Source organism: Calliphora vicina, chromosome 1 (genome assembly GCF_958450345.1).
Source record: "Calliphora vicina chromosome 1, idCalVici1.1, whole genome shotgun sequence".
NCBI lineage: Eukaryota > Metazoa > Arthropoda > Insecta > Diptera > Calliphoridae > Calliphora > Calliphora vicina.
The window spans coordinates 155,778,965-155,794,585 of record NC_088780.1 but is presented as its reverse complement, the minus strand read 5'-3'; the positions used below and the strand labels follow the sequence as shown (position 1 = coordinate 155,794,585).

General features: G+C 30.6%; 1 protein-coding gene across 1 annotated transcript in view; it reads left to right on the top strand.

Moving 5' to 3' along the window:
- Positions 1-12,493, top strand: part of TkR99D (Tachykinin-like receptor at 99D) — a 160,032-nt gene extending 147,539 nt beyond the window's left edge. The window contains exons 9-11 of the mRNA XM_065516292.1: positions 6,500-6,639; positions 6,939-7,004; positions 11,000-12,493. Coding sequence (XP_065372364.1) covers positions 6,500-6,639; positions 6,939-7,004; positions 11,000-11,433 — 640 coding nt within the window. The 3' untranslated portion in view covers positions 11,434-12,493. The remainder of the gene's footprint in view (positions 1-6,499; positions 6,640-6,938; positions 7,005-10,999) is intronic.
- The last annotated feature ends 3,128 nt before the right edge of the window (positions 12,494-15,621 follow it).

The window sequence follows — 15,621 nt, the reverse complement described above, 5'->3', positions numbered from 1 at the left end:
CAATTAAAGCACTAAAATATTGCTTGATTTTTATACGCGATAACTCGCCTAGAGGCGCTGACTTACTCAAAAAAGTGCAATACAAAATAAACATTTAAAGTGACTACACTCTAGACTACTTAGAGACACTTAAGTGACAATTGTCTTCACACTAGATTACCTGGGACGTATAAAGTAACCAATTGATTCCTAATTGTACTACAAAGAGCACATACATGTCAAATAAACGAAAATAATATAAATTGAAGTCAGCCAAGTGGTCAGACATTAGTGACAATTACTGTCTAGCTATAAGAGTTACATTGACTACTTGATTAACTGCTGGGTGTGTTTATATTGTTAGTTTGTGGCTGCAACTTTCCGTGACGTCTTCAACTAAATCACTCATCAATGTAAGCCATAGAGGTTTTCGTATGTGTGTAGAATGTGTATGTGTGTGTGTGTTTGGTTGTATTATCTCAACTCCTGATATCACTGTTCTACGGATGATTGCTTGTCAAAGACGCTTGGTTTTGCGTGATTTTATGCAAAATACTGCTGTATTAAAGACAACAGTGACAAACTAAAGTGTTTACAATGGTTTAAAATAACTCTATATTAAGCTGACGTTTATTATAATTGACTAAGTCTTAATATTTTTATAAAAAAAAAACAAACTCGACTTCGCTGGGTGTCGCGTATCTTATATGTCAAATTTTCCGTATTTCTAGCGCATAAATCAGGCTGAATTTGACAAGTGGCATGGGTTATGTTGGCTGTGGTTCGTGACTTATTAGCATAGGCCTGGAACTTAAGAAAACCCCACAAGAAAAAGTATAATGAGGTCAAATCGCACGATATCGGTGCTCAGTTTGTGAGATGACCATGCCCCCAAATCGCTCTTGCAGAATGTCCAATGTGGCATGAGTTGTGTGGCACAAGGTGCCGTCCTGTTAAACCACTTGTCGTTGGTGTACATATCATCCAATTCAATCCCAAAAAAAATAGATGGTAATTGTCGACCTATTTCGCTCACTGTTGACGGTGATGGCCCGGTCAACGTCGTTTTCAAAGAAATATGGATCGATTGAATTCAGTAAAAATTCTTACAGTAACATCTTTTTTTTCGTTCACAATTTTACTTGTCACTGCTTGTTTTTACAAGCACATACTCTCACTATTTGCATTTGTGTCATCTGCATCCATGCTGTCACCAGCATTTAAATTTGACTTAAAATTAAACATCAAGGAAAAATCTGAGTGCATTTTAATAAAAATAAAAAATATGGGGTTCGAGAAAAAACCTGCTTAAATATTCAATAATAAACTTAAGTAAATAAAAACGTTTGCTATAAAATGCCGCTATTTTATAAATATTATTAAAATAATTAAGTTTATTTAAATAATCAGCTTATTTTTAATTTTCGTAAATTTATGAATTTAAGTAGGGACGAAATTACCGTCGCGCAGTGGGTTCAATGGTACCCAAAGTATTATATTTTTTTTACTGATATTTTTACCAAATACTATATATTTTTTTACTGATGAGTTATTATAAGAATTTTAGAAAAAAAAAAGTTAAACATTTTTTTTTAACCCGTTAAGCGCAATATTATTTTATAAAAAAAAATACCTTAGTTCACAATTTATGCTGTAACTTTGGAATGGAAAGCGATAAATCAATGAATTAAATTGGAAATTAAAGCATACTGAATGTGCTATTAAAAAAATTAAATAATAAATAAGTATTTATATTAGTATAAATTTAATTTAAAATCCAATTTTTATTTTTCTCAAAATTACAATACATAAAAACACAGCTTTAAAAAATGGAAGAAAACATTTTTATACCCTACACCACCATAGTGGGGAGGGTATTATGCGTTTGTGCAGATGTGTGTAACGCCCAAAAATATTAGTCTAACACCCACCTTAAAGTATACCGATCGACTTAGAATCACTTTCTGAGTCGATTAAACTGGTCTGACTGGTTGGTTGGTTGGTTGGCTGGCTGGCTGGCTGTCCATATAAACCTTGTGCGCAGAGTACATGTCGCAATTTTGAAGATATTTCTATAAAATTTGGCTGAAATCGGTCCATTATTTCAAATAGCCCCCATACAAATGTCCTCCCGAAATTGGTCTTTATCGGTCATAAATGTTTAATTTATACATGTATCTACACAAAATTCACTTCAAATAAGTTTTATACATACAAAATTCATGTCATCAAATTTTGTTACGATCGGTCCATAATTAGTCATAGCTCCCATATAGACCCGCTTCCGAAAATCACTTCAACGTTCATAAATCGCTTAAAAATGTTGGTATACTCACAAAATTCAACATAGTCAACTTTCATATAGACATAAATCACACGACCTAATTTCATGGTGATCGGTCCATAATTGGTCATAGCCCCCATATAAGGCCCACTTCCGAAAATCACTCAAACATATAAATTATTGAAATTTTAAAAGAAAAATGTTTTTGCTCTTTTCCTCAGTGTAAAAAAAACATATGCTGTTTTTTTCAGCATATGTTTTTTAGCAACTTCACTATAACTTAAATAAGTAAAAAACCTTAATAAACCCGCACGGTTTTTTTTTGTTGGATATACTATAAGCTGAAATGTCATATTTTAAGAGCGTTTAATGAAATTTACCCGATCTCGACCTGAACTTTTTTAAACTCAATTTTTATATCGAAAAAACCCCAATAATGGAGCACTTTAAAAAAAACATAAAAAATATTTGCAAAACATTTATCTAAACAAAAAAATATTTATTTATGTACTCAAATACCTGAAGTTGATGATTCCATTTCAATATTTCTACTTTTAACAGACTTAACAAAAAATATAAGCTCTCGAAATATCACAATTTTCAATTTCTCGCAAAATTTTTAAAAATTATTTGACTTTGACCGCTCACTGCCAATAAAGTAAGTTACTCACAATTGTAATTTTAGCAGTTAGTGATGTAGAATTTAATGCACTTTTACCCCATACCAAACATAACTGTAGTAGATAAAGTTCAGCTTTTGAATTAATCGCCACTTTTGGTACATTTCAACCCTCTGTCCGTCGTTATAAAAATGCTAATAATACTAAAATACCGCTAAAATGACGTTACAAAATAATCCAAATTAGCGATACCATTATTTTTTAACCCTTTCGAATCGGTAAAAATCGTTTTATGATTCTGAAAATTGTAATTCAAATTGTCTTATTTTTCTAAATAAATGGTATTTTAATTTTAAATCATAAATATTCTCCATTTATAACAAAATTTATATTTTAATTCACAAGGTCTCCTATCATTTCATAATGTCCTAATATTTTACGACTCGGTGACTCGGCTTAACCGACTCTTAGACGATAGGCGCATGTCTCTGCTGGATGGTTACGATAACACAATAAACATACACTGGTGCATGTTCCTAGAAACGCATTTAATTTTTTGCTGTATTTTTGTTATATCTTTGTTGTTCTCATCAAAAAGCAAAATTTAACTTTTTTAATGAGAGACAACTTAACGGTACTTTTTGAAAGTAAACAAGTTTTTTTTTTCTTATTCTTGTTGTTTACCTTAATTATGCGATCAAATGTTCTTGGTGCTATTTTAAGTGGAATATTCGTATAAACGCAGACGTGAAATTTGTTTTTAAAAAAGTTTCCAAAAATTAAATATTATCAATTTTAGTACGTTTCTAATAGTAACATCTCAATTTACTGCAACTTTTTCTATTTGAATCAATAAATTTCATCACTTTTAAAGATGCCCAAGGGAACTTTTTTGTCCGATCAAGAAAAGATTCAAATTAAATTTTTTCACGACCAAGGATGTTACAATAGAGAAATTGGACATGAAATCGATCGTTCGGAAAGTGTGGTGCGAAATTTCTTGAAGAAAGGTCAAAATTATGGAGTTCGCAAACCTACAAATGGAAATACAAAACTAACAAGAAGACAACTTAATCTAATAAAACAAGAAGCAACCCGCAACAAATTGAATTCCACACAAATAAAGAATACGAAACGATGAAAACATAAAATGGAAAAAACCGAAATGTCCTGACTCATACTCGTGCTATTGGTAGGATTTGAGATCAAACGATGTTCGGATGTCAAAACGTAATTTCGGTGGTCGAAAATATGTTTTGTTTCGACAAAAATTAATAGTGCGATTTATAACGAACTGTTGGAAGATGCTCTTCTCTAATTTATGGATGAAAAAATTGATGAAGATTGCATTTTCTAATAAGATAATGCTGCAATCCATGTTTCTAAGCAATCGAAATCTTGGTTTAATGAATATAGCATTCCTCTGTTGAACTGGCCGGCTTTTAGTCTGGACTTAAACCCAATGTAGAACTTGTGAGGATACATGGCCCGTAAAGTTTATGCAAATAATGCCCAGAATGAAAGCATAATGACTGTGACAGAGCTGAAACTAAGAATTAAACAAGTCTGGTAGTAAATTGATTCCGATCTGCTTAAAAATTTAGTGGAATCAATGCCAGACCGCATTTTTGAAAGAATCCATAACAAAGGATCATCCAAACATTATTAATAATGCTACAGTGGCCCATAAATTAAAGTGCGTTTACAGGAAAATACTGTTAATCTTGAAAATTAAGTAAAAAAAATAAATAAAGTACAAATGATTTTTTTGTAAACAATATTTTAAGTGAAGTCTTAACTAATTTAATAAACAAATTTGTAGCCCGCTAAATATGTTCTTTGTGAAATATTAAGACATTATGACAATATGACGTGATAGGACGGACCCCTTGTGATTTGAAAAATTGTATTTTATGACCCTGATATATGTATACATATTAACATTGATAAGACCAAGATCGAACGCCTAAAACAACTATATCCTTATTCAGAGCACTGAAGTTCAATATAATTACATTCAACATGCATGTTGTCTAGGGTTTGAGGTTTTCTGGGAAATGGGAATGAATAATTTCATTTCATTTAATTTTCAGTTTTAAAACGATGTTGAGTTATCTGCCGTATTGTCACTTAACTGTCTCTAAGTAATCTAGAGTGTAGTCACTTTAAATGTTTATTTTGTTCCGCACTATTTTATGAATGAGTTTGTACAAAACTGATTTTATACAAATTGTGATGATACAGTTTATTTCCAGTTTGCTTAAGTGTACTGACATCCCATGTAACCTAGCGTGAAGTCAATTATCACTTTAGTGTCTCTAAGTAACCTAAAGTGTAGTCACTTTTTAAAGAGCACTTTAAAAAGTAGTTATTTTACTAACCAGATTTAATCTGTTGGATAGTTGTCGGAGGAAGTTTATTGGATTGTTTATGAGATGTCTTTTTAACTGAATATTTAAAGTTAATTAGCACCCGTACATGTTAAAATTGAATTTAAGTTGACTGTTATATCGATTCGGCTGGTTGGTCGGACTTCACATACGATCTCAATGGATCCACTTTTCATCGCATGTAATGATTCGGTACAGAAACGATTTTCTTTTATAGCGGTCAAGCAGCATTTCAGGCATAAAAATCGTCTTTCAAAGTCACTCAGCTTCAATTCGTATGGTACCGAATTTCACTGAATTTGGATGAATCCTGCTGCTCTCATACGTTGTTCATTGAGTATCTCCCAATGATTTTGCAAGCTCTTGTTGAGTTTGACAACAATCTTCATGGCGTAATGCCTATTATTCTTGGTCTTCAAACTTTGTTGGCTGGCCTGGGTGATCTTTGTCTTCCGTGTCAAAATCACCACTTCTGAACAGCACAAACCACCTCTCGCACTTTGAAACCGATGAAACACATTCACCATAAGCATGGTTTAAAGAATTAACTTCCCTCATACGACTCTTTGTTGGCACAATTTAACAATTTTATTTATACACATTTAAATGTGTTCAATTTAAGTAATACTACGCCATTTTCTCTTACAACAGTATTAATTTAAATCACCCACCCCCAAAGGCGGTATCACTTCCAGCAGCACTTAATGGCTTGAATTACTGTGCAGAAAAAAAAAACTCAAAAGAAATAACTGCAATTTGGTATTAATTTATTTAAATCGACAAAGAGTTTTAACAACATTTATTTGTGAAATTTCTCATGTTCCTACGAGTATTTGCACCATACATAAAGATGGTTGCAATTGCTGTTAATGTCCTTAATTGTGTACAATAATATCCTGCGTAGACGTAAGAAATTGTTTTTATAAAAGTAAAATCAAGATTTATATTCTTATAAGCATGGCAAACTTTAAAACATTTCTTCAGGGAGAAATAACTTAATTAAGGTTTAAAATAAAATAAAGTAACAAGTAAGATTAAAGTATGTTAAAGTAATAAAATTTACATTGTGTAATTAAATCCTGCAACATATTTGCTAGAGTTGTGAGATCATTTTTACGTCTTCACTGCCTTCTCTTTTTTCTTTGTTTTATTATATTATTTTCCTTTAGCTCTTGATTGTTTAAATAATTTAATACATGTCTTTTGTTGTCTATTTACTTTTACAGATTTCGTTTCGGCTTCAAAATGTTTTTTCGATGGTGTCCGTTCGTCCATATAGGAGCAGAGAGTCTAAATCGTCGTGACCAAATGACTTCACGTTATTCGTGTTCGGGTTCTCCCGATCATAATCGTATTAAAAGAAATGGTGAGTTAAGTCCTTTTTTTGTAAATTTTTAATAGTTATAAACAGGGCAAACAAAAATATGCAGTTATGGGTAAAATATGCTAAGAAAAGCAAAATATGTAAAAATATGCTTTAAAAAGCAAAATATGCACTAACAAATCGATGCCGAAATTCTTAAAATTAGAAACGCATAAATAGCTACTTCAAATGCAGAATAGAAAATATGATATCGCATATTTTTTTTGTGACCCTGATTTATAATCAGTTATGAAGAAATATTGAAAAAGCTATCTTTATCGTTTGTTTCTTTAATTTATTAGATACCCAACGTTCATTTCTTTACACATGTCCGGGTTCCCCCAAAAATCGTCGCATCTCACATTGTGGTAAGTCTATTCAACATTGTTACATTACATTAAGCTAAATAATATTATAACCCATTTTCTTGCAATTTAAAAAATTAACATAATTTAAATATTCAAATAAAAGCTCATTTTTACTTAAAATATATTTACTTGTATATGACTTTTTGTCTTCGTAGGATACCGTTAACATATTCGCAGGTATAACAAAAAAAAAAATTTTAACGGCAGTTTAAAAACTCAAATTACAAATTTTTAAAAATTTTGTTAAACAAATTTCAGAATTTTTCAATCATCTCATTTGGGATTTATTGAAAATATAATATATATACCTGCGATTTAAATTTTGCGATTTTCGGGAAAAACTAATTGTTTGGCGAATGATACCAATTTCCTTACTGTTATGAATTTTAAATAAAACCTATACAAAATATTATGGGCCAGATAATTCTAAATATACTCTGAAAGTTTTATTAAAAGCGGACAACGTTAACCCTTAAATCGTTAAAGTTAAAGGTAAAATTTTGCAATATTTGGAATTTTCTAAATGAAGGTCTTAAATTTACAATATCAGTGCAAAAATGGAAATTAACTCTTAATAATGATCAAAATGACACACACTTTGACTGTGTTTTTCGTGATTTTAAAGTTGAGGATCATTTGGACCCAAAGTTCTCTTAAGGGTTAATTTTCACATAAGGCCTACTTCAGAAAATTACTTTAACGAGTATAAAAATCTTAAAAATGTTGGTATCCAAATAAAATTGAATAAAAATAAGTTGCATATGTATAAATAATTTTTATACATATTTAGTCATAGTAAGTCTGACCTACAGTGGGTCAAAATTGGGAAAAATATTTTTTAAATTGATTTTTTTTTTTCATAAAAAAAAATTAAAAAAAAAAGCAATTAAAAAAAATTTGTTTTTTTTATTAATAAATTAACTTTTTTTTAAATTTAGTTTACCAAAAAATATTTATTTTATAATATAATTTGTTTCATATATGTCGCAAAGGAAATATATTGTTACGAAATTGCACTTGAATTCAAATATTTAAAATTTCAAAAATTTAAAAATTGTTAAAAATGTATATATTTTTCTAAAGGCAACACTCCAAGCAATCAAGAAAATATATTTTAAAAAAACAGTTGGCAACACTGGCGGTCTGCTAGGCTTTCAAAGTTGAAACTTTAAACACGTGATCCTGCCTTAGTGACCGAATTTTACAGTTGTGGATACAAAATTTTAGAACTTGTAACAAAAACATGGTTGCTTCAACCGAAATTCTTCTTTATCAAATGATTTTCAGTTGTTATAACCGAAAAATTCTATGTATGCAACCGAATCATTCGATTGGCAACAAATTCGGTTGCCATTACGAATCTGTTTTCTCTGTGTAGTATTTTCATGGTATATTTTTAAATTTTATTTTTGTTGAGTCCTTGTCGTAATTCTTGATATTGTGATTGTGTAGTTTTGTAGTCTCTCCATAACCTATACTTGCATAGAAGTTTAAATGTGGAAGTGTTCGTCAAAGTATGTTTTTTGACGTAATTTTTCAGCAAACACCCACAATTGTCATTTTATTTTAGCACAATTTTTGATTACCCGTACGGAAATGCTTTCGGATTGGACAACAAACGTGCGCAAATATGATATACTAATAGAGTAGGTTCTTTAAAAAATCAATAAAAATCTGAATAATAACAAAAAAAATCAAATAAACCAAAATGTTATAATTTTCTTCAGTTCAGTTTGGATAACTTCCCATTTAGTGGGCTTAGAGTGTGGGCGTGGTCCAATTGACAATTTTTTGTTTTAATTTATTTATATGCCATGGATATTAAATGTGCTGAAATTAAAAGCTCTGACATGTTTATTTTAATGTATGCCATAAAAATTCGATTTGGAACCATAGTGGGCTGGTTTAAAGTTGAAAATACATCTCAAACAGCAGTGCTTCTCAACCTTTAACATAGCTGTGGAACATTCAATAAAAACTTTGAGTTGATCTTTGTTTGAAAGTATGGCAAAATTAAATGTTTAAGCTGCGAACATTAACATCGAAAGCTCTAGAGTTCGAATTCGAGTTGTCCGTTAAGATCATTGTAGAAGGTTCATGAAAGATGGCGTGTGTATAAATAGTGGCAGAGGTTTTTTTCGTTAATAAGTTTATCAGAGACGCTGCTCGAATAAACATCAACTTAATTACCAGTGTATTACCAGTGTGCTTTTAAAGTGTGTAATATAAACATGCGTATATGTATAAAACACATACTTGTTGTACATTTTAAATAAATAGGGAGTTGTTACAATTTAAAACTACTAAACGGCTTTCATTTGAATCAAAAGTACTCGGTTTATTTAAAGGAAATGAACCAACGTTTTTAAAAAGGTAAAAACGTAACAATATGAAATATTGAGATCATGCTTTCAATGCCGTATATGAAATGATTATGTAAGTCCAAAAATATTCAAATTTTTTTGAAACTAGTTCTTATAAAAAAAATTAAGTTTAATTTTTGTCAATATGTATGCATTTTTCACACTCGAGTTTATTTATTTGGGGAATAGATACTTTTCACGACTAGGCAGATTGAGATTTTGCAAAAAAGAGGTTTCCACGTTTTGGTTTGGAGTTTATTAAATATAAAATGGTGTTTCTTGAAAATAAATTTAAAAATTCCACAAATTCCATTTCCTGAAAGCTTAAGATTTGCTTGTACATCATTTTTTAATCGTATCAGTAGTTTAGAAGAGACATGTTTATTACCACATTTCTTCCGATCTACCCCTGTGTTACAGATTTTAAAAGAACTATCAAGGTTTTTGGAATCAGCATATGCTAGGAAACTATTGTTTGAGGAATGTGGGAGAATAAAAATATTTCTAAAAATTAATTAACCCGGCAATTCCCAGTGTCACCTACAGGTGACAAAGATTAACGGTAGTTTTAAACATGGAAACAGATATCATTGATAAATAATGATATTATTTATATACAGACAAGATCCTGTTTTATATCAGATTTTATTTTGGCAACGCTAGAATTTTATTAACTAGGGGATATTTAAAAATCTTTAAGCAGTGTTTTTGATTTTAACATACTGATGTGAGTTTAATGATAAATAAGTTGTTATAAAAATGCCAAACGGTTAAGTATCACAATAATTTTTTTTAATAAATACTGCTAGATATTCAGGCTAACAATATCAGCAAGTATTTTTAGAAAATTATTTTTTCTCTGCCCAGTGTCACCTATTGGTGACCCCCGCTATAAAATCGCAACTAGCTATATTTTTTTTTATTTTAAACTTATTTATAGTGTAAACTAGACGTATTTTTACTATTTTTAATAAAAACAAATTGTTTCTCCCTTTGGCGAGGGTATGGGAATTGCCGGGTTAACTTTGTTAATTTTAAATTTATTGTTCCAATTTTAATGTTATTTTTAGTACTTTTAATAAATATCTAATCCTGGATTTTTTTTTTTCAATATTTTTCCCCAAGTTAGACGTTTCACATCAGGAACAAACATCTTGAAAACTAGTGTAATTGACGGCGTAGGATGTGAACTGCTTTTCTTTACATAGAATTTATAAAAATTCAAATTGATTTGTACTTTTTTCTAGTTACTAAGGAAATTTACAAAATCTTAAAGAATTCTTTTATTTTTCGGCCTAAAATTTGTTGCCAAAAATATATTTAAAATACCGAATTAATTAATTGAAACACTTTTATGGTTTGACAAGAAAATGGGTTAAAACAAAACTTTACCAAATACACACGTATTGAAACTGAAATCTGGTAAGAATTGTAAATTCTTTATAACATCACGTATAAATACCCAAACAAAAAATACAATGAATTTCCGTTTTAATTGGCTAAATACAAGATAAAGTCTTGCCTTATTTCCGTTTCAACAAACATGTGTTATGTAATACAAAAACCTACAAACAAAATACATTTGTAATTAATGAATTTTTTTTCCTTTTTCTAAAAATCTAAATGCTGCAGGTATTTTACGTAGCTCAACTATAGCAACACAACGTGATGGCTTACGACACTCAGCACCCATAACAACCCTAAGAGCAGGGCCAGGTGGTGGTGGAGCAGTAGGCAATTATCATCATCATAACTCCACATATCATCAACGTTGTAGTCTCAAAACACCTGACAGTGCGGCTATGGCCAGCATGAAAAACACACACGAATTGTCGGCTTTAAGTGGCAATGGACAGGGACCTACTTTGGCTTTGGCCAACAATTCAAAAGATTTCCTTATCAAAACAAATCAACGATCAAGTGTGAGATGGACAACGCCAGCGGTCTCAGCGCAAACACCACCATCATCAGTTACCGCAACAACATCACTGGAGACAAGTTCAGCTGCCTACAATGGAGGAACAGATACAAATTATTTAGCAAATCGTGCAGCAATAATGTCTTGACAACAGCAACAGCAGCAGGATGAGAAACCCTATATACTGCAGCAACCACAATCAGCCGAAACCATAAATTATTTACAGCAACATCATCGTACTAACGGAAACGGAAGTTTACTCCATAATACTTTGACAAATGGCAACAGTAACAACATTAGCTGCACTAACAATTGCATCAGCAGCTCGAGCACGACCAGCAGCACCAGCGGCAAACACATGAACAACAATTTAAACTTAATTTTAAATGCAAATGCTAATTCAAATTCAAATGCCAAATCTGTTTTATTCAATACCAGCACAAGCGATTATGTCACGGAAACTTGTAAAGATTCATCTTCATTTAACAAAGGGCCGAGCAGTACAATTGTTGGCAGTGTTGGTGTTGGTGTAGGCGTTGCTGTCAGTGGCAGCAACAGTAAATCTTCAATAAGCCATAATAATGATAAAACTTGGCTTTAAGAATCTTGTGTAAATAATTATTATGTTTTCCCCCACTTTTTTCCATCAATTCTTATCAATACAACCACTTAATCACTCTTGGCTTTTGCAGGCATTAAATGTGTGCAATTTTTCTTTTTTGTAAGATTAATATGTGGGGAATTTCATATTGAGAAAATGCTTGCGATAAAAGCATTCCAATGCATCATACAGATTTTTCAAAAATAAACAAAAAAATTCTTTAACTAGAATTCCTGTCAGTGTGTCGGATTATAACAAAACCGCTTAAAGTTAAGAACAGATATTTGAATTTAATATAAAAAATAGTCAAATGTCATTGTCGTAATATGAAACTCGCCTCATAATCAAGAGGTAAGACATACAGTGGTTGACAATGCAATGAAAACTTTTACTAATAAGCCAAAATCCAAAAATTCGTTATAGACTCTGAGACCATCCAACCGATAAGCTCTAAACCCGTTTCATTGGAAAGGTAATTTTCTGAAGATGGTTTAAGACACCGAAAATACTACATTAGGTCCATTCCACTATGGTCCCAAATCGATGTTTTTTTTTGGCAAAAATTAAAAAAAACAAGTTAGAGTGCTATATTCGGCTGTGCCGAATCTTATATACCCTTCACCAAATTACACTTCAAAATTTTAAATATTTTTAGGTAAACAAAATTTAATTTTTTTCCAGTTGTTTTTTTCATTTTTTGGAAAAAAAAATTGTCCGATTGTTATTTTAAATTTTTAAATTTTAAAATTTTTTTTTTGTTTTTTCAATTTTTTTTTTTGAAAAAAAAAATTCGGTTTAAAATTTTTTTTCCGATTTTGACCCATTGTAGGTCCAACTTACTATGGTCTTATATACGTCGTTGCAAATGTCTTTGAAATATCTATCATTAGATATCCATATTGTCTATATTAATGTCTTAGTAATCCAGATATAGGTCAAAAATAGGTCAAAGATCGAGGTTGTCTTGGTTTTTTCCTCATATCTCAGCCATTTGCTGATTTTAAATAGCAAAATTCTCGAAAGCATGTCTGACAGAATTATTGAAGATTTGGATCCCGAAGATATCTGGGGTCTTCAGAAAATTGATTTCAACAGACAGCCGGACAGACAGACAAGCGGACATGGCTTAATCGACTCCGCTATCTATAATGATCCAGAATATATATACTTTATAGGGTCGGAAATGAAAAATGTAGAAATTACAAACGGAATGACAAACTTATATATACCCTTCTCACGAAGGTGAAGGGTATAAAAATTAAAAAATTGTTAAAAATTAATTTATTTTCCAAGAAAATATATTTAAAAAAAACTGTTGGCAACAATGCCGGTCTGCTAGGCTTTCAAAGTTGAAACTTTTAACACGTGGTCTTAAATAAGTGTTAAAATAAAACAGTGTTACAATTGTATAACGAGCAAACGTTAAAAAATAAAGTTATAAAGTATTCCACAAATGGCAAATTCATGGTATATTTTTAATTTTATTTTTGTTGAGTCCTTGTCGTAATTCTTGATATTGTGATTGTGTAGTTTTGTAGTCTCGCCATAACCTATATGCAAATATGATATACTAATAGAGTGGTTTCTTAAAAAAAAATCAATAAAAATCAATAAAAAACTAAATTTATATAATTTTCTTTTTCATATAAAAAAATATTTCAGTTTGGATACCTTTCCATGTAGTGGGCGTAGGGTGTGGGCGTGGTCCAATTGACTATTTTTTGTTTAAATATATTTATATGCCATGGACATTAAATGTGCTGAAATTAAAAGCTCTGACATGATTATTTTAATTTATGCCATACAAATTCGATTTGGAACCATAGTGCATTCGTAAAGCCGATTTTCGAATTTTCCCACACAAACATTTTTCCCAAATTTGAACTTTTGAAAATTTGTATGTCTTGAAATTTTGTATGTAGGTGAGAACTGTCAAAATCTAGGTTATGTTTGATATAGGATAGGTGTCTCCGATTCCACAAAAAATGTTTAAAAGATCCATATACACTTTTTTTCAAGTTACAGTAGGGCCTATATATATATGAGGGACTCAAACGGTCTGCTATTAGGTCTACTATATGGTAAAACAATTGAGATATATATAATTTAGTAAAGCTGTAAAACCCCATTTGTATTGGAGGAGAGCAGATTGATTTGGAACTACAGTGGTGTGTAGTACTTTTTGATTTTTGTACTTTTAAGGGTATAAAACTGGCGAACTTTTTTGTATCCCACATCCAAGAAATGTTTTTGAAATTAGAATTTTTAGGGGGTAGAAAAGGGTAAGATAGGTATCTCTACATCTCCGAAACTAATAATGCTAGAATCATATTTATACCCTACACCACCATAGTGGGTAGGGTATTATGCGTTTGTGCAGATGTGTGTAAAGCCCAAAAATATTGGTCTAACACCCACCTTAAAGTTTACCGATAGACTTAGAATCACTTTCTGAGTCGATTAAACGATGTCCGTCCGTCCGTCCGTCTGGCTGGCTGTCCATGTAAATCTGTGCGCAGAGTACAGGTCGCAATTTTGAAGATATTTTGATAAAATCCTATTGAACTGGCGAATCCTATTGAAACTGGCTGAAATCGATCCATTATTTCACATAGCCGCCATACAAATGTCTTCTCGAAATTGGACTTTATCGGTCATAAATGTTTAATTTATATATGTATCTACACAAGTTTCGCTCCAAATAAGTTTTATATATACAAAATTCATGTCACCAAATTTTGTTACGATCGGTCCTATTTAGTCAAAGCTCCCATATAGACCCGCTTCCGAAAATCACTTTAACGTGCTTAAATCACTTAAAAATTTTCGTATATACACAAAATTCAACATAAATAACTTTCATATAGACATAAATCACACGACCTAATTTTATGGTGATCGGTCCATAATTGGTCATAGCTCCCATATAAGGCCCACTTCCGAAAATCACTCACGAATATAAATTATTGATATTTTAAAAGAAAAATATTTTTACTCATTAACATGGTAGGTTATTATATGGTAGGGCTTGACCGACCATACTTTCTTACTTGTTTTAATTTATCACCATTTTCCGATTTTGGAGAGGTTTATTGTGTAATTTAAAAAAAGTTTCCATTGTATTGTCAGTCACTGTATTTATATTACCCCCAAGTTGAAATGCAAAACAACTGCAGTCTTTTTTGTAAGCCAAGGGCAGGCACTTGCTTAGAATCTTATTTTTATTGTATTTAAACTTTAATTTTTTCTTTTCATTTAAGTAAAATATGTATGCAGGTATGTAGCCCTGCCATTGTATATACTCGCTATTATTCGCATAAAGTAATTTTAAGGTTTCAAGGCGTATAAGTTTGAATGTATTGTATATGAGGAAAGTTTTTAAAATTTATTTGAAAACAAATCGGTATTTATTGTATTTTTTTGCGTGAATGTCTGAGTGTCTGTTTTAAATGTTGTTAAAAATTTAAGAAAAGTTATGTATTTTATTAGAACTACAATAAATAAAAAAACAAACACACACACACAACAAATATGCAAAACTTAGAAAACTTACAAAACAGATGAACTAAAAGTTCCTTGAACATAAATTTTTTGTAAATAGTTAAATAAATGTGTATGTACCTTAATATTAGTTATGTTTAAAAATAAATAAATATGTAAACTATTACTTAGTAATTTAAATAAATTTAACTACTCGAAAATAATAAAATAAATGACAATTATTTAGTTATGAGT